This window comes from Pseudonaja textilis, chromosome 2 (genome assembly GCF_049901715.1).
Source record: "Pseudonaja textilis isolate UNSWEBS1 chromosome 2, rPseTex1.2, whole genome shotgun sequence".
NCBI classification, from domain to species: Eukaryota; Metazoa; Chordata; class Lepidosauria; order Squamata; family Elapidae; genus Pseudonaja; species Pseudonaja textilis.
In genome coordinates this window covers 113,943,476-113,968,688 of record NC_141991.1, presented here as the reverse complement: position 1 = coordinate 113,968,688, position 25,213 = coordinate 113,943,476, and the positions used below count along the sequence as shown (strand labels likewise).

Below are 25,213 nucleotides of genomic sequence, written 5' to 3'. Positions count from 1 at the left end.
TATACCTCCTATTCATATTGCAATTTTGGCACATCACTCATCTCCGCCTAATCTTTTCACCTGTAGTTAGCCAAACGTTTCTGGGAATTGAATAAACAGAGGGCAAGGGCAAAAGCATTCCTTTACTATTTGTCCTCCTCAACTTTAGACCTTGAATAAAGAAATAAGATAGCTTTATTGAACTATCATAGCAACTGGGAGCAGTTACCATAGGTGGTAACTGTTGTCTTACTAAAGACTACTCATTTCTTTCAAAGCCTCCCTCCTAGAATGCACTTTATGAGCTATAAATTAGCCAAACACTTTTTAAGCTAGTCCACTTGTGTGACTGTTGAGTATGTGCCAAATGTACACTGCAAATTCAAGAGAATTGCGTTAATTTAATTCAGTAGTTAACTATGACTAAGCATATTGTGTCAACACAGCCAAGAAAAGCCCACCCACCCACCCCCCACACACTTATTTTACTTTTCCAAGTAAGAGGCTTCTGATTAAAGGGGTGGAGCCAGAAGAAGAAGTGTCAAATCTAGACTACGAGTTCCCCTTACTGGATATGTGATTCAGAATCTGAGCCTTTTTATTTTGACATACTGCAGCTAGGACCTGCCAGGCAGCCATTCATGCATAAAATAGTGTTGTAACCAGAACAAGGCCACCTCATAAATGGTGAGATAAGGAGCAGCAGCCCTGAAACAGAGGCTTGAAGGTCATTGTGATCCAAGCCCAGATAAATTTACAACAGTAATAATTGTGTCCCCTCAGAGGGAAGCTGCATCAGCTGGGAGAGAACTGTACAGGCCAAGAATTTGGGTTACACTATGAAAACATTCATTCAGATCAGATCCCTGCGTAATCTGGTGGACTGAGAGATGCCAATGGCAGGCCTATCATAAAATAGACTAAGCTGTTTACCAAGTTAACAAGGCCGCTCCTGTAACTCTTCCCCCCACCTTCGCACCAGCCTGTCCCAAGGACTAAGAGAGGTCACAGTGAGCAGAGCACTTCGGGCAGCTAAATAATTAATGGAGGTGCGGTTTATTCAGGCTGCCATTTCCGGGAGTGGCAGAAAAACTGCTGCCAGTACAAAAGGCTATCTGGCTGAGGGATGTAGCCCCTGAACTTGGCATGACCTCCAGTCCACTGTGTATTAATGGAGGTACTCCAGAAAAGTTTGTTAGGGCTGATGTGTTTTGAAAACAATGTCACGCTTCACAAGACATTATGGTCGTTTCATGTCTCCTGCATGAGAAACACCTCAGGCATAATAACAAACTTTGTAGAGCATTTCAGCAAATAGATGACACAGCAGTTTTTTAAGACTTGTCAAAAAGAGCCCACAATGTTAGATGGACTAATAAATTGCTGTTCTTTTTTTTTTAAAACTAAATCATCATTTTTGACAGAACACAATAATAGCTGTAGTTAGAACACTGGTTCTGTTAATACAATTCAACACTATTGATGCTATTCCTTTAAAAGTGGAATATGCAAAAATATTTCTTGGAGGATCTTGACATACATCGTATATTCACAAAGTTTGCTCATCATTCCAGAGGATAACTACAATTATTTGAGAAAGCAGTCTACTGCCACTCCTAAAACTGTCAAGTCCATGCTATAAGCTAATAATATAATGTGAAGTTTCTTTTCCTTTTAATTCACACCATCACATACTGGCCTAATCTGGCCTGAAATGACTATATAAGGAGAAAGAAAAGAATGCACTTTCCTAGTTTGATAATGAAATGTTTGCAAGAAAACAACACCAAGCTCAGAGAGCACTAAGGACTCCACTAAGGAAAAAAAATATCTTTATTCAGAAAATATATTTATTCATAAATATCTTTATTCATTCTCTGTCTGTAGACTGACACCCCACCTCCAAGTTGGTAGAAGAGCAAAAAATAAGCCACCTATAAATTTTTATTGGCTAGAAATTCAGAGAATTGCAAGACTAATGCAGCTACATGAGTAACAGTCTAAGGATGGGGCTGGAATATACCACAATGTCAACCACCACAAAATACAATGTCAAAGTGCATTGTACTTCCATAAGAAAGAGCGACATAACCAGAAGGACCCAAGAAGAGCCTGCTGAATGAGACCAATGAGCTATCTAATCCAGCATTCTTTGTCACACAATGTCCAACTAGATAGTGTAACTTCTTGGTTATTCTTTAGTAGCTGGTATTTAAAATAAGCTGCTTTTAAGTTGATGATAATAAAAGCCCTAAAGCCAGATAACAAACCTGCAATTTTAGCAAGAAACGGGTAGCCAGTTCTTGATCACTGGACTCCTAAATAATGAAACATTCTCCTGCTTGTAGATAGGTTGAAATGCTATCATCACACAGAAAATAGGGTCTTGCCACCTTATTTTCTAGAATCTAAAGTTCTACAACATCTGGTACAAAGCATCTATGGAGATTGTCAATTATCCACGTCTTAGTTGTCCCAAAGATGCTTTTCAAAAGGCAACTGGACCTTCTTGGGATTTTTTTTTCCTTGAAAATGTTTCACTTTTCATCCAAGAAGCTTCTTCAGTTCTGCTTCTTCTTCAGATCTGAAGAAACTTCTTGGATGAGAAGTGAAACATTTTTAAGGGGGAAAAAAAAACACAAAGTCCTCTTGTCTTTTGAAAAATACCTTTGGGATATCTGGTACAAAGATGAGGGGACTCTTATCCAATAATTCTGAGAGGAAATCATGGCCATAAGGAACAATATTTCTGCAGGCTGGAAAAAAGAGAGCACGTTGGAGTCAATGTTTATTCCTCAAAAATGTATTACAGTTAAAATTAGTAGTATAAATACCTCGGCAGAGTACTTATCTTTTCAAAAAAGTTAAAAAGAAAAGAACAAGAGCAAAACAAGAATATTGCCCAGACTGGAACAGAATGTTATGTTCCATACATTGTCCAGAAAATAAATCTTGTGTCAAATAAAATTATCTGAGTTTTCAAATCATAGAATAATTAAGTTCAATGTTCTGGGAAGTCCAAATCCTTCCTATTAATCAGCTGAATCCATCAGTTAGGAAATGAACAATAAAGAGTCAGAAGAGAAACATTTATAATTTTTGCCCTTCTCTTTCTCAACTCTTCCTCCTTTGTTCTCAAACCCACAAAAGAATATCACAAAACAAGTCGTCATAAGTCACTTTTAGGGGGAAAAAAGATATTTAATTTGTCAGACAATTCCGAATTTAAAAAGCCATATCTGATAAGAACCACTTCCCCAATCCACTTAAAGAGTAGCCTGGATGAAATAGCAGTCAGGGACATTCCTCCTTAGTCTTCTGCCATTTACTCAGCTTACATTAGCAGAGGGAGATTACATCATTTCTCATTATCAGAGCAGAGAATCTTTCAGCCAAAAACTAGAAGCAGACTCATCCTCTAGCAAGGTACAGAACAGCATTCTCAGCAAGACAAGCAGATATCATGACTCAATGCAAGCCTCTTCAAGACTAGCTAGGGTCTGAGTCAGTATAAACTTGCTCCGTCTGCTTCCTGAGCACAGACTCTACAGGCAGAGTATGGTCCTTCTATAGACAGTAGAGAATACCTTTCCAATCAGAAGACGGCCCAAAGAACTCTCGTGGAGTCACTGTCCCCACACATTTGGAGGCTCCTATTTGGAGAAGTCTGGAAAAGAATTTACCTGCTCAAAATGCTTACACACTAAAAGCAAGCTAAACTTCAGAGGACATCAATCTAGGAGGCCAGGAGAAGACTTGATGAAAATGCATTGCAAGAAACAGGAAGTGCTTCTTTTTATCAAGCTAGCTTCCTTCTCCTGCCAGCATGAGAGAAACAGCATCCCTTTTCAGCCCAAAAGAGAAGAGGCAAAGAGAAAAATGGCACACAATAGCAGCATAAGGACAGGATGGACATAAGCCAGGAACTAGCACACCAAAACATGAAGAGAAAGGGGGATACCATGAAAAGAATTGAAGGCATATCAAATAGATTTATTGAGGCGTAAGACTGTGCATCTCAGAACCCACCATCAGAGGTGAGGTGAGACAACTCCACAGGGGAAAGTTTTTGTTCCAGAATCTGAACAATTCCCCAAAGAACAGCACAAAAAAGATGAGAAAAGATAAGTCAGCATAATAAAATATCCTAAATGGAGATGACTCATCCTCACCTGGTGAGGACTAGGTAAAGCAAGATGAGTAATGCCAAAAAAGAGACAATTACATTTCTGTAATGAAACTGCCACTCCCAGGTGTTTTTAAACCTGACAGAATCCATTCAGCAACACAAGCTTTTACAATTGGAATAGTTTGTACAGTTACATGACACCACCCATCTCTTGTAAAGCCCTCTGGCCTCTCCTTGCAATTAAATTCCTTTACTTTCCCTTCATAGATCTGCATTTCCCACCCCCCACCCCCAATCTGGGCAGTTTTCTTGCACTTCCGCTCTGGTTGGGGTGATAGTCCTTGTCCTTCAGTTCGAGAGAAGATCAAGTTAAGGAAGGCTTATCCATATTGAAAGCACAATCGGCAATGAACTTTTTTGACAAAACAGTTACTGACAGCAGTCTTGCAAATCCCACCATTTTATGTGTCGTTAAAATGAAAATATCGTTTTAATATAGTTTCCTTCTTTCATGTCCACTGGTGCCTCCAACATATTCAATCACCAAGTTGGTTGTCAAAGTCAGATAAGAATGTTTAGACTCTGACCACAATGTAAAGAAGATCCAACATCTTGCATAAACACAGACATTCAAAGTAAAACATCAAGCATTTTTTTAAAAATATGCAGCCTTAATTTTCATAAGAGGGAGGGATTAACAGAAGAGGAGATAATAAGGATTCCCAAACAATACCATGATGTCACATTCCAGGGCTTGGTCCAAAGACAGAAGGATTAGGAGAAAGCAAAACAGGCTTCAAATAAGAGTTCTTGCTACATTTGACCAGTTTTTCTTTCTCTGTTAAGAAGAATAGCCTTTATTAAAGAATAATTGGAGTGATACCCTTCTAATTTCCAAAACACTCTCTTGTGGGAGTAGACATGAGATGGGAAAATGCAGGAAGCATCTATTCCTCCAACAAGAGGCTGAATTGTGATCTGTAGATTGGAACTTCTCAGCACTCATAACACCATATTTGTACAAAATGAACAAGATTCAATGCTCTGAATGTGGCCCATCATTGGTGGGGTGAAAATAAGGGAGGCTCTCAAAATACTGGCAAAACAGAGGTGGAATTATAAATTTGACTGAAGGCTCCAAGGAGAATAGAAGGCCCACTGTTCGGAACACAGAACAGGAGGTGGCATCCTGACCCAGTGACCCAGATTTACTGTAACAGATGTCAAGTAGAACGCTTGGTTTATGCATGAGAAAAAGAAATGCATTGCCTCAGCAACCAAGATGAAATTTTCTCAGTTCCCAGGATAACATCTCCATTCTCCATGTCTATCTGAGGCCTTGCCCCGGTTAGATGCTCCTTTGTGGAGGCAGGCTTTGTAAGACATCCTCAAGGAACGTAATGTGTGGAGATCAGGACTCAAAACTTCTACCATCTGTGCTTGCTATATGGAGATGAAGCCTAAGGCAAAACAAGACATTAAGAGGTTAGATTCTTTAACATTAGGGATGTAACTGGGAAAGAGACAGACTATTTTATTACACAGCATATAAATAGAAAGGCCAGATAAAAATTCAGTTGCTCCTAAGATTACAACAGAATAATCCAAGGCTTACCATTTCGCTCGCCTGCCCATTCCTTCCCTCTTTCTGAACTGATGCTTGCTTACTCTGTGAAACATAAGCATCATCAGCACGCAGGGTAGAATTGGCGCTGCCCATCATTTGGCTGTTGGCTGTAGCACGAGGGAGGATGACATCATAAGGGGCATTCAACTGAAACCCACAAAAATAATAAATAATAAAAATGGGGCAAAAAGTATAATCATGTTTTCAAAACGTGACTGTAATTGCAAAAGAAACCAAACCAGTATTGCTGATGAAGCCAAAATATTTTAAGGCAATAAAAAGGCTTTCATAGACTTATATTCTCAATAAAGGAGAATATTTATAGCTCAGGGTTGAAATGAGGGCTCTTTGATACTCTCTGAGCTTGGTTGTTTTCTTGCAAAGATTTCATTGCCCGAAGTAAGTAACAACATCAGTGCTGTTGATGTTCATCTTGTTTAAGTAATGAAACATTTGCAAGAAAACAACCAAGCTCGGAGAATACCAAGGGCCCCTCACTTGTATTTCCTCATTTCCTAACACAGTTACAAGCTTACAGTCTCACTAAGGCCTGTCAAACTAGCCTTGACATTTGCTAGCTTTGGTAACTATGATGTAGGTTTAGAATTGTGCGGGGAAAAATTGAATAGAACAAGGAAGACTGAGACATTTTGAAGGTAAACCACTGCTAAACAGTAATTTAGGGACACTATTCAGGAAAAGTGAGCCTAATTTATGCCATTTTACTTTAGATCCACAACTGAAGGTTTCAAATCTTTCCTGAACCCTTAAAGCTTCTTGATTCTTTAATTGTACAAGTTCAAAATTTCAATAACAGTTGCCCAGAAAACTGCTGGAGAAGGCCTGGCTCTCACAGAAAACACCTGAGGCACTAAATTAATGTAGGCAATGTCAACTCAGGTGAGTAATTGAACAAATATTCACAACTTAAGCAATAACTGAGCTAAACTTCCTCTGCTTACGAAAATAGAGATCAAGGGGATTTGCCATCTCATATCCTTCTGTGTTTGGGAAGTAGGCCTTACACAGTTGTAATCACAGTTTTTGTTTGTTCATTTTGCTGTATAATGTTTTTTCTTTCCTTTTCTGTATATGGTAAATTGTTCATTTTGATTTTATTTGCATTTTTTTCTTTGAAAATGGAATAAATACTATACAAAAAAATCAGATTAAAAATGAAAGCAATGAATTTGCTATTTTAAACATTTTTTAAAAAGGTCTGTGCAGAAACATCCATGAGACTATCCAGCTTTTAATTATAGATTACACCCTCAAATCTCTCCTGCTTGTGATGACCCCTTTCAAACCGATATCTGACAAAGCTTTTGGATTAACATCTCAGAGAAGCCTTCATTTTTCTGGTCAAACATAGCCACTTCTTCTAACATCTTTTATAGATCGATTTTTTTTTGTTTTAAGCCTACTACCCAACAAATTAAGCTAAAGTCAAGGCAAGACGAGAAGGAGAAACAGCTGCCAGCTGCGGTTGCACATTCACTTACAGGCCCACTGTGCATTAAAGTCATCTCTGTGGGCTGATAGACGCTTGTCAGAAGCTGCCCATTGTATCCGCTGTATGGGGACACTGGCTTTTTAGCTGGAAAGAAAGAAGCCACAGGATAACAACATTTAAATATACTATTCCAAACATTTTCACAAGCAAAACTAGATAGCATGGTTTGAATGGCAGGCTCTGGAGAATAATGCTGGTCAATAACTTAGGACAACTTGGTTTCTAGATCAGGGGTGTCAAATTCAAGGGCCACAGAGTGGATCCAGCCCATGGGGTGTTTAGATCTGGCCCACGGGGCTGCCATGGGAACAGCGAAGGACCGGCCCATGGTGCTCTACCAGAGCACTCAAGCTGCCATAGGCACCCGACACGAGTGGCATCAAGTTGGCCATGCCCACCCTGGCCATGCCCCCCCCGAGGTCAAACACAACCCTGATGCCCTCAGGGCACCCCTGTTCTAGATGGAAAATTATGTTGATTTTCTCGGAATGACAGAACCTGATGTGGTCACCTCTCCGCAGCCAATCACCTCAGGACAACTCACCGTGGCCAGTTCATTGCGGGACAACTTGCTGCGGGACAATTCAGCAATTCAATTTTAAGTATTTAAAATAATTTAGAAAATGTTTTTAATTTCTGTCATTCACATTTTATTTTGTCCATCCTTTTGTATCCTTTTTTTAATTTATTCTATTCCACCATTTCTTCCATATTAATGTAAGTCTTGTCCAATGGCAAGTTGGCCGTGGTGAGTTGCTATGTGCTGAGTTGTCCTAGACCCAATTTTCTAGCACAGTCTTATGAGAAAGCTTCCACCTGATACTGTAGGGTTTTGTGTGAAATAAGAGAAAGATTATATTAAAAGCAATTTTGGGGCCAAAATCTCAACAACTGTTTGCAGCATCCCACAGTTTTGGGCATTTTTTTTGTGTGTGTGGCAGGCTTCGCATGTATACTTCTGGTTTCTGAAAAAAGAATGCCCATTAAGGAAAAGGAACTCATTTAATGACCACTGTGTTTGCTTAACAACTACAGCATTTGCTTAATGACCATGGCATTTGTTTAACAACTGCTGCAAAATAAGGTTGTAAAATTGAATGCAGTCATTGGGCACCCCAACTTCACAACAACCATGACTTATGACTGTAATTCCAAGCTCAATTATAGTTGTAAGTCAGGGAGTACATGGTATATCTTTATTAAAATCTTAGCATACTGGTTTTATGTGCCCAGGTACTTTTATAGCTCTGGGAGCAGGGAAAGATTAAAAATAGAAAAAGAGAGCAAGAGAGACCCTAACAAATAAAGTCACAAGTTTGTATAACAGTGTATACTTTAAAAAAAAGCTAAACCCCTAAAGCTCTTCCCCAAATTAATGGCATCCTTTCTTACAAGTACACCTATATATAAACACATATCTATAATTCTTTCCAGTGAGTTGCTGTTGCTTATTAGCATTGTCTGATCAATGTAGTCCAATGAAAAAGCCATAAAAAAGCTACTGGGACTTTTGTTTCATAAGCTGCCCATAAAACAAAGTCTTGTTTGCGGGTAACTATAGACAAAGTAAGTTTTAATAAGCTGAAGGTGCTTGGAGACTTTCTCTGAACAAGAAAATCCACCTGGATTTATGACACTCAAGAGACAATGTTGGTTGTCTTGATGCTCTAAAGTTGAGCTCTTTCCAGCCCCAGCAATATGGCTGATGTAATCAGTAAGCCAATGACAATAATCCATACTTTCAAACTGACGCATGGGCCTAAAATAAATTTTGCTTATTATGTTGAGTCCATTTGTATATGATACATAATCAACAGGTTTTGTCCTGCATAGCATCAAATCCTAGCTGGTTTATCTTCAAATCACTTAAATAAAAAGGTGAACTCAGCTACTGGATGTGCTATTCTAAATTGATTTTACCTTAGCTGAAAATAGTTTTAATGTGATATCTTGGTTTTTATTTACAGTACTACATTTCTATCTTTCTCAGCAGGCAGTGTTTCTGGCCATTTCAAAATATAAGGATATTTCTGAAGGTACGAGCCTAGAAATTTTGTAAACACATAATAAATTTTATCATTTATCACTGTATAAACTTAGTTATAAACTCTACTAGATTTACTTCCTCCCAATAAAATATAGCCATAAACTTTATTATTTTATTCTACATGTAAATTTTAAGACAGAAAACTAAATTATAGAGCAGCTCAGATTTAGCAAAGCTGTCTGATTTTGATGCTATCAAAAATATTGTTCCATCTACTGAGCTACTGTCCAGCAGAGTTAGAAAATTCAACTACAAAGAACTGTTATAAGATCATAGAATAGAATTAGATGGCATTGATACTATATAAACTCCCTGCCCCAAAAGTTCACCACAATGACCGTACCATTCTTGTACAGATTACAGGCTATCCAGTACTTCTGGGAATCGACAAATTTAGGCAACTATAACATCATTCCCTGAAAGAGGCAGTTGTACGGATCTGATTCTTTATAACCACCAGCTGCAGCTATTTTTCTGGTCTTCTCCAGCTGGGTCACAGATACCAATGACTATGATATCCACCCATAGGCAACATTGTTCTAAGCAAATAATTTTTCAGGACAATTACTCCTTGACAAACAACTATTTGTTTAGAAACTGTTTGAAGTTACAACAGATCTGAAAAAAAGTGACTTACAACCACCTTTCAAACTTATGACTGTTGTAGTATCCCTATAGTCACTTAATGAAAATCCGGACTCTTGGCATGTGGCATGTATTTAAGATAGTTCCAAACCCCGCTCCCCCAAGTCCTGGGATTGCCATTTGACACCTTCCTTGTTGGGGTTCTGATAAACAGAGCTAATGTGGGAAGCCAGATTTACTGAACCAAATGATTCACTTAACAACTGTGGCAAAAAAAGGCCATAAAATTGGACCGAATACACTTAACAACTGCTTTAACAATGAAATTCTGGCCCCAGTTGTGATTGTAAGTCAAGGACTACCCATAATCATTTTCATGTCTACATAAAAACATGTTAAGATATGTTTAGTATAAACCTGCATGCAGTTCTTCTGATTACATTTTTCCCCGGTCTCCTCATCAGTATCACATGCCTACCTGAAGAAGGTTCGTCCATTGAGAAAGCTTTGTTCTCCACAAACATGCTTTGGGATTTCTGCTCCTTGAGGATTGTTTCATAACCAACCCCCCTTGTGGGGTAGACATCATCCTCATAGGCCTGCTCTGGTCCTGGCTTGGTCACCTGAGAAATCTCAGGAATGATATAAAACAAAACAAAAACTGAGGCATTGGAGACAAGAGCAATAGCCAAGGTGGGGTCATCCCAAGTTGATCTCTGGTCCTGCTGGTTGCCATAAACATACATAACAATCCATACTATCCAGATGGCCATGGAAAAGGAAGTAGTAAGCAGAATGAAAACAGCATGCTTTCTCCAGTGCTTGTGATGTCCCCACAAGACAGGCCATGTAGCAATGAAAGTAGCTACTTGCAGGAACATTACATAGATGAGTGCCATAACAAAGTCCTCGTTCTTCAGTTCACAAGGATCCTTGGTAGTACCATCATTCCTCACCACAGTAATAATGAGCCACTCAGTATTGATGATGACTTCCACCAAGACGAGGACAAAAGCCATGCCAAAGGTGACCCATCCCCGAGGCCCAGTGTTTTGCCGGGCAAAGAAATTGAGACTGAGGCTATGGGCAGCCAGGCAGGAGAAGCAGATAGCAAAGAGGACACCAAAGAGGAAGCGTCGTGAAGCACATGTTGAGAAGCCTTGCTTGACAATGAAGGCAAAGGTCAAGCAGAAAAGCCCCAAAGTGCCCAACAGAAAGAAAGCTTGAGTCCCTATTAAGCTCTTCTTCCGGTAGTCTTGGATAAAAGGCAGACTGGCCACTAAGACCACAGTGAGGACAAAGCTGATGACAACCCCAAAGCTGGCCATGGCTTCTAACACAATGCCCCAGGCGACAGATAGGTCACAGAGGTTGTAGTAGATGGAGTTCAAGTCCTTGCCACATCCTGGTGGTGGGGATGGTGGTGGTGAAGTCGTTTGAGCTAAACATGTTGTCATGGAAAGCACAAGAAGCCAAAGACATGGCAATAGTGTCCTGGGTGTAGTCATCATGATGGAATGATGGCAAATATTCTTGGCTCTTCAGGAAAGAACTAAAGGAAAAAAAGAAAAAGAAAAGATACAGTGTCTATATGAAAATGCTGATATTTTAAATATTTTTCTTCTCCAGACAGATCCAATATTTTTGAACTGAGAGTCATTACTTGGCCTTTGGGTCATTATTTGGCCTTTGAACCACACCAAATTGGACACAACCAGGACAAAGTAGGGTTTATTACACCTGAATAAAATAAACACTGTCCAAATAAATATTTTCCCTTATTACTTGTATCACATTAAACATTACAATATGATGGTAACCTTTAGAAAGGTTATGTAGCCAGAATTTTGGAGGCCCATACAAAGCCTTGAAGCGTCTCTAATTCCATGCTAGTCATGACCATGTTAGTTAGGCCTCTTTGGTTCACCTCTTCAAGTACCTTTAATATCACTGCTAAGCTCTTAAAGGTGTCTGTCCTAGGTTGATTATTACCCCGAGAAGTACTGTGGAAGATAGAAATGCTTACAGTGGGAGGGTTAGCCAAGGATCAAGGTTTATTTGATACAGCCCTACTTCTTGAAAGCACTTTTCCATGCCAGCCAAACTACATATTCCAGAAGACAGCTAAATTTAGAACTGTTAATTATGAGAACGTTCAAGTTTATTAAAGTAACAGAGCTGCGTGACTGAATGTATCAGACTTATTCAGCTTGGCTCACTGAAACTTTAAGTTCCATTATCCCCCAATCACGGGCCATGCTGGCTGAGGCTTAGAGGAGTTGTACTCCAAAATTCTGGAAGACAGTTTATAGAATGACTCAACACTTTATCCTGAGTTGTTCCCTAAATCTAGATCAGAGAAGGCTAATAGTTAAGGCAGATCAAGAATTAATTTTCTAGTCTGTTTATATTATTTAGCTAATAACAGCAGCACTCAGATATAAGGGCCCCTGGACCTACAGTACTCTAAGGTCAGAAAATCCAGTAGTAGTGTCCAAAGTAACATTGATGTGATTGTACCTAGGTTAAAAACAACTGCAGCTAATATGGCCAGTCAGTAGTTGTTTTTGCATGACAGATTTAAACTAGCCTACTCCTTTTAACTTGTGGTTGACCAAGTCTATGTGAATTCATGGTTCAGTGAACCCTCAAGATTAAATCCAGAAACCTAGGTTAAGTTTACTGTGGGTAAAACATGATACAGATAGAAGCCACAAGGGAGCACGTAGGTCAATTATATGATTTGCTATGAGGCAGTTTTTTATATTTCTACCTCACAGTGTTTCGTGGCTTGCAGCACAGTTAAAAACTTAGAGCAATCTGAAGGACAAAGCATTATGATACTAAACTGTAAAAGTAGCTATCAAATCTTAAACATGGAATTAAAAAGAATATCCTAAGACAGCATTCCCCAACCTTTCCCGCCCCAAGAGACTAATAATCAACAATCTGGCCAATACAAGCAATCTAAAATTTAAAATAGAAAGAAAACAGTCATCATCTGATGTCAAAAGCTACAAGCAGCTGTCTTTAAAAAGGTTCGGAATAAGATGGCAGAAGCCACTGAGCAGATGGCCTGTTTAAAATAGAAAGAAAGGATTTTCGTTCCCCTCTTCCTTTCTAATTTCTGGGGAAATTAATATATTAGAAACACACAGGAGGTAGATGGGGTATCCTGTTGTATAAAGTTAGCACCCGCCCCTCTCCTAGAAGAATGAAATATTCTAGGAAATATTAAAAAGGCAGAATATTATACCTTCCTGGATGAGAAAAGGAGAAACATGCCCTTGGAAAGCAGTCCCCACCTTTGTTAATAGCCCTAAAAAGACATCTTATCTACAACATAAAAGCTCCAGGGTAATGGGATTAAGACCTGGAGCCCTCTACCCACCTCATCACATGGCACCTGGGAAGATTACATCACCCAGCCATATTCAATCAAGCTTGTGACTCAAGACAACCTACAAAGTTATCTCTGCATGGTCCCATGGGAGTCTGACAACCAATTAGGTTACATTTCTTGCCACAGGAACAGGGAGCAAAGCCCAACAAAGCCCTCTCCCTCTTTCACCCATGTGCTCTTTTTTGCCCAGGACCTCAATGTGGTCCTGTTCATCATTAAACCATCTTTCCAAGCAGTCTCCATGTTTCCAGTGTCTTTCTTTCAACTTGGAACTGAACCCAGATAGACAATTCTTCCAACACTGTCAACAAGAAAATCTCTATCAGGATGCAAAGAGAAAATTGCTGCAAACTCTGCATAGGCATCAGGAAAGGTATCTAGCCAGTAAATGCTCAGCTCCACCCACTTGTCCTGATTCCACCCTGAAGTAAGAGATTGCATGGCTGTTTTTTGTTTTTTTTAAAGTCAAGCAGGTTAGTTGGTATACCAATAAGCTGCTTTTGGTGGCTACTGGAAAAGCCCAAGGGATGAATGCTATTGATGTAAACATTTAACAAAAGTTCAAAGCAAGTTGAGAGAAGCCTTTCCTTCTTCTGTAGAGCAGTAGAAAAGGTTTGTGCCACCTCCCACTTCTTTTGCTAAGTTGTGGCAGAGCTGATAGTAACAGACTTGTGACGTTTGCACAGAGAAAAGGAGGCTGATAAAACAGTGCAGGGGTTAAGTGGGCGGGGGGACACAAGGAGGAGAGAAAATGCACAGACTTCACATAAAGAACCTCTCTCTTTGGCTAAACTGTTCTGGGGAACAACCATAATAAGAACTTTGCCCCTCCATTTCATTGTATAAAACATTTGCCAGCTCAGCTGTGCTCCTCTGAGATATCACCCTCTAGCCCTCCCTTTGCTGGGCTCTTACTCAGGACTGCCTGGTTCCCAAACTCAGAGGAGTCCATGTACTTCTAAATTCAGGAGGGGGTTGGGGTGCTCACATGTCTCCAAATCTGATTACTGCAAGGGACCAATCAGGCCTAAGGTGTGTTTCAGGGGCTGATACCTGGGCTGGGAACTTTGTAGACTTTGGTTTCCTCTCTATTTAGAAGGCAGCTCTGTCTAGAGCAGGGATCCCCAAACTTGGCAACTTTAAGACTTGTGGACTTTAACTCCCAGAATTCTCCAGCCAGCTGGCTGAAGAATTATAGGAGTTGAAGTCCACAAGTCTTAAAGTTGCCAAGTTTGGGGATCCCTGCTCTAGAAGAACCGAGTTTTCTTCTATAGGCATGCAAATAATCCACTTTATATCTATGGATTCGGGGCTTTTCAGATCTAAAAAGCAGCCATCCAGTTCCATAGGAAAAAAAAAAACTCATTGCCTACTCATTCAGACTATCATCCTATTTGCTGAACATTACAACCCAAAGAAGAATTCTTAAACCTTCTCCATATCCAGTTTTTCAGAGTCTACCAATAGTAATCTTGACACCAAAGGTCAAAGGAACCATGCATCAGAGTGCCAGAATATAAAGCAACATTTTTTAGTAGGGATCCTTTAAAAGGGCCCTGTTGCTAAGGATCAGATCAGGAAATCACTGAGCTCTTGCTTGTCAGATATTATTTCTATTTAATGTGGAATCTCAATTGTTTGGGTTAAAACTTGAGTATCTGAGTTATAAATTTAGCTTTTAATATTGTACTGTACCTCTGGGGTTGAAAGCATATGAATCCGAGTTGCAACAGCTAAAAATAATAATATTAAAGCGGGAAAGTTATAAGCTATGGTTAAGCAAGAAAACATCAGGCCAATGAATTTCCTGTCCAGTTGATTTCTATTTATTTAGTCTCTATGCATATTTTACTACCATTTCTGACAACAGACTTTTAACCAGTAACAACATAATAACTGAAATAAAATAACTAGCCCAATTCAGTCATTGTCTCTGGGTGATGGTGATGATCCAGTGGAGTTTGGATTTATATAAAAGTTTTTTAAAAGTTACCAACGTTATTTCCAGCAATGTTTCAATGCAGTAAAAAAAATGGCAAGCTAATTTAATAATAGCTTTTCAAGTCTATTAATTCTAATATTTACATGATCTTTTTTAAGCTTATGTAAATGAGCACTGCATGTGTTGCATGCTCTAGACATCAAAGCTGGGTCGGTTTACCCTTAAAGAATATTATACTCTTCACTGAGAGATGATTTAGCATTATACTCTAAAAGCTACAGCATCCTCCAATATCCCTTCAACATACTCATGCAGCCTTAGCAATGGAAGCACCAAAATATCTTAAGCAACTACATACCATAGGAAGCCTGCAGATTTTAGAGATTTAAGCAAAATACACAAACACTTGAACATCAAATATTCCTTTTAAAATGCACTATCATATAACACCTTAAATTACTTACTCATATGAACAAAAGCTAGGCTCCCTAATTTAAGAGGCTAAGATATGACTATAATAGCCATCGTTTCCTTATTAGCACAATACTGTGCAATTTCACTTTAAAGAGCATTATTTGTGAAGCTTAATTCTATTCTGAATGTCTTATCAGGAAAAGAAATAATCTCTCTCCCTCTCTCTCTCTCCCCCCCTCTCTCTCACACACACAAACTCACTTTATCACTATTATCAATGGGGGAAAAACATTTGGGAAAAACATTTGCAAAACATCAAAGTCAATTTAGAGCATACCAATGATGATCCAAACAAATACACACCTGACAAGTGATGTGTGCAGCATCACTAATACACTGGCCCTAAATAAATTATGGTTATTTGGAAGCTATCAATTCTCTAGTTTTAACCTGCTTGCTCCAAATCGAGAATTAACAACACAAATGTAGGCATTTCTGGTATTTGAACTACTGTACTGCAAGCCCAAAGTTCATATAACTTAATTTTTAGAAAAAGGGGCCTGGCAATATTCTAACTGTGGTTGATAGTTCAACATGTGGAAGGAGGGAATTTTGTCCCCCTTAGTGCAATAGATCATGTGCATATAATTTTCTCAATTCTCATTCCCTATCATAGGGAATAGTAGCCTCCTCTTTAACATAGTAGCTTCCTTGAACATGACTCTCTGTGTGTATACACACACATACATATTTATTCATGAAAACACATGATTATTTTTCTCTACATAGCCAACTATAGGGTTAACAGTTGGATTACATGCACATGATCTATTGCACTAAGGGGGACAAAATTCCCTCCTTCCACAGTTACAGATACTAGAAGATCATGATGAGACACAAAAACCTAAGTTTTTGTCATCTTGTAGTGAAGGACTACATTTTTTTTTATATCCTGGATATAAGTTGTCCTATCTAACAAGAAGAAAAAATGGTCTGTTAGCAGATCATATAGCCTTTTTGTTAAAATCACAGTACAGATTTTGTTCAATCAATGCCTGGATAAGATCAGAAAGGCTGGATGAAAATATACTAAACAAGTAGGGATTCTGAGCAAGCTAGTTACTGTCATCTTGATTCTTAGAACAAGCACTTTTGCCCTGCTCCCAAGTGCTCCGATAAACTATTTGATTCAGCATTAATTAATGTTGCAGAAGCCTAAAGTAAACATTGATGCTTACTTCATTGCCAGTTCCTTGGAAATCCACCCCAATAAACTTCCCCAAACTACTGATAAGATAGCTTAGCTGTTAACCTTTCTTTAGTTCCAATCTTGAATCAGCAGAAACAGATCTGTGTATAGGATACTGCTAAGTTGGTGAGGACTTCCATTTTTCGCAGGAAAAATATCCAATAGGAGTATAGCTAATCTATGTATATAAAACCACTCAGGCATCATCAAAAAATCTCCAGAACCGTAAAGCCTACAAACTTGAAATTTGGCATGTATGTTCCTCTTGGCTTCTAGGTGCTCATTAAGAAAGTATTTTTTGAAATGACCATCGGAACATTATTTCATATATTATTATTAACACACTCTAATGCTAAGGAGTTCTACTCCCCCTCCCCACCTGAAAAGAAAGCTGTTCCAAATGCAGAACACAAGCAGAGGAGTTTCAGTTTCAGTTTTACTTTCACAGCACCAGGCAACTTTAGTACAGAACAGTCGAGCTAAGCCACGTCCAGGCTCCATGCTGTCTCCTTTTTGATCACACAGCAAATACTATTTCAGTTTCCAAACAGCCCTCAACTCTCTCACACACTGACAGGACGCTAGCCAGATGAATACCGATGGATGCTGGTAGGGAAAGGCAGAATTTTTTCCCCTTATTTTCCTCCCCAAAACTAAGCCCAACCACATAGTTTCGTAGCGAAGCACGGGTATCGAGCTAGTACTTCATAAAAGACTACAATGGACATGCCTTTCCCCACATCTATGTCTCTAAAAGGAATGGGGGAGAAGATCCATGATATCATTCTCACCAATCAGAATCCATTTCTTGTACAATGCTCATTGATATGTTATAGCCCCCAGATGCAATTACAAATGTGTAATTTGTAGGAGGCATCACTAGGGAGCTTCTCGTACTTGTAAAGGTGTTCTCTGGAAGATGGCACTGAATCACATCTGGTCAGATAAATCATTTGATGAAAGGACAGCACCAAGCAGCTTTCAAGCCTACATTCCCTGACCAGTAATAATCACTATGTGCAAAACAAAAATAGAAATTCTGCATTCTACAATAAATTAGGAGAAGGCTCTCTACATGGCAGCTCTTGATTAAAACATTTGCTTACCCTTGTTGCGGTGCCTGAGATTTATCTTAGTTTTCTCTAGAACAGCTATCTAGGGAGGATCTGAAGACCCATGTTAACATGCTTATTTCATTGTAAGAATGCAGCAGGCTTCTCCTCCACACATCTTCACTTAGCAGGAGAAATAAAAAGCACCTCTGTTTGAAATCCACTGCTGGCTGGAAAAGGCAGCGTCGCTCGAAATGGATTAAAGGCCTGAGCTTTCCCGGATCTACTTTTCCCAGATTCCCTTTGCAAATAACATGTGGCATTTTCAGGAGAGGTTGGAAACATTGCTTGAGGGCAACGACATCAAGGGCCTATGAGAAGCCGCAGTTCTGACATCTGGTTTCCATGGCAGGCCAGGAGTACAATTTTATTAAACACTTCTGTTTCCATTTCTCCACTTGTACCAAATGATACATTACCCCAGATGCATTTGTGAGCTGCGTCCTCATTGCATCCGTAGACAACACAAAGCAAGTACAGTTTACACACAAATACATTCCCCCTCTCCCCAATAGCTTTCAAAGAGTACAGAAATAATGGGAAAAGTTGCTTTATTTCTATAGGTAGTTTTTCTTTCCAAGGCAAACAGGCAAACTGCAGAACAGCACACAAAGGCCCAGAAATTCCTTTCTTCTATGATTCACACCTCTGTGAGAAACAGGCACCATTTCCAAGGTACCTAGAAGCAATTACTGGCTCTGTCTGAAGGAGGTTGGCTGCTTCCAGATGAATCTCTCCTCTGTAGGCAGGAGAGGTAGAAATGGCAGAGGAAGGAGGAAGCAGTGAGCAATTATTTCTTTTGGCTGGCAGGAGGGGAAAAGAAGGCATAAAATAGCAAAAGGAATAGCATTTAGACTTATATACTGCCCACAGTGCTTTACAGCACTCTCTGGGCAGTTATCAGCATATTGTCCCCAACAATTTGGGTCCTCATTTTACCAACCTCGGAAGGATGGAGGGCTGAGTCAACTTTGAGCCCTGTCAAGATCAAACTCTATGGGCTATGGGCAGAGATAGCCTGCAATACTGCACTTTAACGACTGTGCCACCAGTGTTCATATACATGCCTTATAGCAGGGATGTCAAACTCGATTTCATTGAGGGCCGCATCAGGACTGTGTTTGATCTCAGGGGGCCAAGATCGCCGTGGCCAGGATGGCCCTGGACAGGTTGATATCACTTGTGTCAGGGGCGCCTGCGGCAGCCCGAGTACTGTGCCAGCAACCACGGCCTCCCAAGCCCCATTTTTGGCTGAGACAGCCTCCTGCAATCCTCTGCCAGTGAAAATGGAGGTCAAGAGGGCAGCTCTCCCAAGCTCTGTTTTCACTGGCAGAGGCCATCCCAGCCAAAAATGGAGCTCGGGAGGGCCACGTTTTTGCTGCCAGAGGCACCGCGGGCCAGTCCTTGCTGTTTCCAGGGCGGCTCTGCGGGCCAGATCTAACTACCCCACAGTCAGATTGGGGCCCGGGCCTTGAGTTTGACACCCCTGCCTTACAGATTTCAGGGACTCTTTTCTTCATGGCTCCAAACCCACAAGGATGTCTTAGGAAAGAGCAACAACATGATCCTAAATATGTTTGATTACCACACAAAGTCCTTAGCAAGATTATGCAGGTTTGGTCAGCTCATATAGACCAAAAGGCAAAAGTGAGAATAGCAAGTGATGCCCATAGAACAAATCAACAGTGAACAGAAGTAACATAGACATTATGGGACAGGTGACGATGAAGACATATATGCATATATACATCCTCTACCTAAAAGCACAAACTACCTCTATCTGCCTGCAAAGAATATTCAGATCTACAATTCTGCTCCTAATAAATTGTATATATCAAACTTTCAGAAACTGAGTTTGGTGATTTACTTAGTTAACTTAAAAAAGCACAGCTGAATATAACAAATAGTGGCGATGTTCACTCACCATCCTTATGTATAATGAACTGAACTATATCACTCAATATCCTGGGTTTCCCTGATACAATGAACAAGAAATTAATCTCAGTGGCCGAATTCATGTGCTGCATTAGGCTGAAATGTAGTTGATAAGTTTGTGCTTCAGTATGTGATGCAAACATAGCCAAAATATCACATCCAGTATGAAACATTTTTAAACCTATGCGTGGTTGTGCAAATTCTAGAGAAGGAATGTCCAACCTTGGCAACTTTAATACTTGTGAACTTCAACTCACAGAATTCTAGCTGGGGAATTCTGGGATTTGAAGTCCACGGGTCTTGCTAAGGTTCTAGGGCAAATGTATAACCCTGTAATGCAGACTGGAGTATATTGTGATTGACCGTTTATGATAGCCTGAATTCTGCAGACCTGCTTTGAGAGGTCAAACAGTATCCATAACACTGACTGAAGTTATCAGTCTATATTATATATTGGCCTAATTCCAAGAACATACACACTGGCATTCCTCAATTGATGTTCATCAGATCGTTTTGACAGCAACTCCTATGAGCCTTAGCCACAAAGATTGAAAGTCAGAAACAACAAGAATTGTAAACCAAATATATCAAGGTTACCTGACTGGGAAACACTTACTGTATATTTATTCCTTCTCTGGCTCCAGATGTCAAAGTGACTAAACAATTCTGCAATGTTATCAGTTGAGTATTTTGATAAGGAAACTTGATAAGGTCATGGAAACAGCTTGTAACAGCTTATGCATTATTACTTCAAGATAGTCAGTTTGGTGTAGTGGTTAAAACAACAGGTTAGGCCCTGGGAGACTGTAGTCCTGCTTGAGGCACAAAATCAGCTGCGTGACCTTGGGCCAGTCAATCTGCCTCAGCCCTAGTAAGGAAGTAATGGCAAGTCATCTCTGAAAAGTTGCTAAGAAAACTTCAGGGTGTTGTCCAGGCAGACACTAGAAGTCAACACTGACTTGAAGATGCCTACTCACACAGATTCCAACTTTACTCATTTTGCCTAGGAAAGTACCGTAGTAGAAGACCTCCAAGGTCCCTTCCAACCCCATTATTCTACCTTCTATATTCCCTAGTCAAGAAGCAAAGTCCCAGTTTAATTCAGTTCATGTTTGTTTGCAGAAAAGAGGCAAAAAGCAAATGTTCTCTTTTGGCTAACTCATAACCCCTGTGAATGTTGTCTGTACTCAAAAGAGTTCTGCATCTTAGGACAGTTGTACAAATTCCCTAGAACCCCTACTTGAAACCGGAAAGAAGAATCCATAAGGTAGCTCGGTTTTTAAAGTCGACTCACCACAATTCTCCAACCTTTATGGCAACATGAAGTACCACCAAATGGCTTGGAAAAAAAAGAATATTCTCAGGCACATTTGTAGTTTCCTTTTCTTCCCAATGCCTTAGGGATAAACTATATTGTTCAATGTCATGCTCCTATCCACTCCAGCCAGCCAAAAGGTTTGAGGAGGGTGTGTGTGTGTGTGTGTGTGAGAGAGAGAGAGAGAGAGAGAGAGAGATACACCAACCATTAAAGAATCCCTCTTTTGCCTTGCAAATTCCCAGTCACCATATTAAGCCCCTGGGTGCCCTTTACAACCTTTTGGGGAGGGGCTATTTTGTTTTCCTCTTTCCTCAACCACACTCTTCAAACAAAACATGAAAGAATGTTCCAGATTGGTTTCTAAAGCTTTAAGCTTCTCCTTGCTGTGTTTTGTTTTGTTAAAGAAACAACATCGGATAATCCAAACGCACACATCCGTATACTTAATCGCCTAGTGCACGCACACACACACACACACATCCACACCCAACACCTATCACCACCCTTAAGTTATACTTTTAGAAAAGAGCTGGGACCATCATGCAGCGGCTCCATACTTCTGGCGTGTGTTAAGATGACCTTACCGCGCCAGTTCCCATACAAAGCAGAAGCGAAGAAGGAGAGCCGTCTAACAGGAAGCAGGGAGGGCTGCTTTGTATTTTAAGGCATTCCTTCCCCACCGCTGCCGTTTCTGAAAGAAACCAGCGGTGAGGCCCCCGCGCCCCTCTCCCACGCTTCAAGTTATCTTCTGGGTCGGCAGAAGAAGAGACCCCGGGCTGGGCTCGGCTGAGAACGAGAACTCCCTCCGCAGAAGAGCGGAGCCCGCGTCCCCAGCGAGGACCCAAGCCCCAACGCTTACCTGCTTTACGTAGGGCAACTAGGCGCTCCTCCCTTCCAAGAAGGTCGGAGCTCGGCGGAGCTGAGGAGCCCCGGCGGGATTGGCCGTCCGGCGGCCCCTGGGACCCCTTTCTCCCACCGGCCGGAGCCGAAAGTTGCGGTGGCGGGCGCGAGTGGCGGAAGGGGGCGTGTCGTGGCGAGGCTGGGAACGACGCGGGGAGAGGCGAGACTGAGCAAGGTCCCTTTCTCTCTCTCTCTCTCTCTCTTCCCCTCTTCCTCGAGTGACGCTCCCGGGCTTTCTGTTGTGGGAAGCTACCCGCTTGACACGAGCATGACATCAGGCTCCATTCAGGGTGCTTATCAGGCCCTCTGGGCAACCAGATTGCAGGCTAATAAATCACCGCCGTTGCCTCGCTCTCGGCTGGCGGAGAAATCTTTGGGTGTCGAGTAACCGAGCTCTCGCCTTACGTACCAGGAGCCCGTCCCGCTTCTCTCGGCTCACCCCCCTGCCCAGGTTCTGTGTGGCGCTAAGATTCCAGACCTGGTTTTGTAGCTGGCGCTCGGGTTGTTTTCGTCCCCGCCTCTTCTCTCATTTGTGCCTTCTGGCTGTGTCCGAGACAACAAATCCCATCCCAGGAGTTGAAAGAGCCGAGAGTCTGGTTGGTCTGACTCGGTCTAGAGAGACTCTCTCGTTCTCTCACTTCAGTGTAGTTTCACCAAACGCCCAGGTGGGGAAATTCCTACAGAACTCTGCATCGTCTCAGAGGAGCGGTACACAATTGGTGCGATTCAACCTTTGGGGCGTTGAAAAGATGCCAGGGGTTGCTGCCCTTAAAGCTCCTTGTTATTTTAAGGATCCACTTTGAAAACGGGAGACTGTGAGTTCAAGTGTTGCCTTAGTCGTGAAAGGCAACTGAGTGATGACTTGGGCCAGTCAATCTCAGCCGATTCACCTCGCAGGATTGTTGTGCGGAAAATAAGGAAGAAGGTGTGTTTGGATATGTTTGCTTGAGTTATTTGTAAAGGTAACCAAGGCAGGATACAATAGAGGAAGAAATGAGGAGGATTGCTGGCTCTAAGGGTGGGGTGGGACCTGTCTGCCTTTTTTTTTACCTGTTAGTCATCCTGAGGTCAGCAGCCCTATTACACAAATTAGAGCTGGAAAGATGGCAACCTGCCTGCCAGGATAGCCGATATAATTCAATCAAACTATAAATTAATAGCACCATTGGCAATAGAATACCATATAGCATTGCCAAAAAGGGCAGGTTTGTCCCAGGGAGCGTTAGCGTGTTGAATGACTGGCTGTGAGGGGCAGACATGGTCCACAGAAAGATTCCTGAAGTATAGTTACATAAAAAAAGAAAAGAAGTTTGAGCCCAATGTGACAAAGGAGGAGAATGGAAAAGTATTGGATATGTAAATCCTTTTTTGAGATTGTACAGATATCTCAAAAGGTTCATCTGCTATTGCCCATAGTTGGCATGCGGGGAGGGATTAAGCTTCTATAGGTGTCTCTAAATCTGTGGGGCTACTGTGGGACCCTCAAAATCTGCCTCCAAATTGGAGGAAGTTATCAAGAAAAGTATGGACTGCGCAGAAATGAGTAAACTGACATTTGAAATTAGAGAGCAAGAAGATAAACAATTTTATAAAATATGGGACTTATTTTATCAATGGTTAGATAATAAAATATGGAAGTGGAATATTTTATAATACTCTATAATATAAGTATAATAGAATTTTTAGAGTATTGTAAGGATAAAATATGATTGAATAAATGGTGATGATGAAATGAACGTTATAAAGTAGGCTAAGTTAAAATGGGGATTTGCTCACATAAAATGATGAAATGCAAGTAAGTCTATTAAATAATTAATAATGGTTATATCAGAAATATATAAAACATATATGAGGATTAAAAAGTATTTACAAGGGAATGACTGTAGAGATTGCGCACAAGAGACTAGTACCAACCGACACACTGTATGTAACCGAAGATGATTTTATGTTTTATGTTTGTGTTTTCAGTATGTTTCTTTAAAAAAATAAAAAACTTTTCAAAAAAAAATCTGCCTTCAAAGACACTTTTGGGCAGAACAAATAAAACCCGATGATTTACTGTTCAATCATAATGCTGAACACATTTCATTCTTGAACAGATTTAAACTGAATTTCAACTCAGATATTCTATGCATACTTAAAGTGTTTTATGAAAACTTGAGTATACAGTAGTGAAACGTTTCTCATCTTGTTCTACTTCCTAATATGGAAACTAGCAGTTGTTTTAGCATACCTGAATCTTACCTTTCTCAAACAGTATAAATACAAATGAGGTTGGTGAATAGAGATTTTAAGAGCACAGGTAGTTCACTACTTAAAATCACAGTTGAGCCCAACATTTTTGTTGCTAAGTAAGACATTAAGTCAGTTTTGCCCCATTTTACAACCTTTCTTTTCACAGCTGTTAAGTGAATCCCTGCAGTTGTTAAGTTACTAATGAACTTCCCCATTGACTTCGTTTGTTAGCAGGACATAAAAGGTGATCACATGATTCTGGGATCCTGCAACCATCATAAATACATGCTGGTTTCCAAGCATCCAAATTTTGGTCCTGTGACCATTGAGAAGCTGCAACAGTCATAAATATGAAAAAAAAAAAACATTCATAGGTCACTTTTTTCAGTGCCACTTTAACTTTGATCACTAAACAAATGGTTGCAAGTCAAGGACTACCTATATTCAAAAGCATACTTTAAAAAGTTGTTGATGTCTGTTTCTGAATATCTTTTTTTTTTAATGGTTAATGTTTGTGGCTGACAAGTCACAGATAAAAAAGAGGCATCCTGGTGAAAGGAGGACACTGGGCACTTGCAACCAGCCAGCCTTGTGCATTCTTTCAAAACAACCTTCAATTTATCTTCAAAAATAGCCCAACTAACAGCATACAGGTTCACAGGAGGAGTTAAGAAGAGTACCAGGGATGTTTACCCTCTTTACCATATGCTGTTCCTCTATGCCTTCCTGCAATAGTCCCCTTCCCCCCCCCCCCAAAAAAAAATAAAAACCGTAAAAAGTATAGTGGTATGAAATTCTTTCTTAACAATGGAAAATCAGTAATGA

The 25,213-nt window shown here is 40.4% G+C and overlaps 1 protein-coding gene across 3 annotated transcripts; it reads right to left on the bottom strand.

Annotated features, from left to right (window-relative positions):
• Positions 1-1,794: 1,794 nt before the first annotated feature.
• Positions 1,795-22,805, bottom strand: GPRC5C (G protein-coupled receptor class C group 5 member C). 3 transcript variants are annotated; one of them, XM_087925000.1, is made up of 5 exons: positions 22,632-22,805; positions 10,359-11,432; positions 7,238-7,332; positions 5,724-5,882; positions 1,795-5,568 (listed from the first exon to the last, which is right to left on the bottom strand). In XM_087925000.1, the coding sequence occupies exons 2-5, from the start codon at positions 11,389-11,391 to the stop codon at positions 5,536-5,538; spliced, it is 1,320 nt and encodes a 439-aa protein (XP_087781126.1). In that variant the 5' UTR covers positions 11,392-11,432; positions 22,632-22,805; the 3' UTR covers positions 1,795-5,535. The 3 variants fall into 3 exon arrangements, with proteins under 3 accessions (XP_087781126.1, XP_026557527.1, XP_026557526.1); XM_026701742.2 differs by having other exon boundaries at positions 22,563-22,797; XM_026701741.2 differs by having other exon boundaries at positions 22,113-22,792.
• Between the last annotated feature and the right edge of the window lie 2,408 nt (positions 22,806-25,213).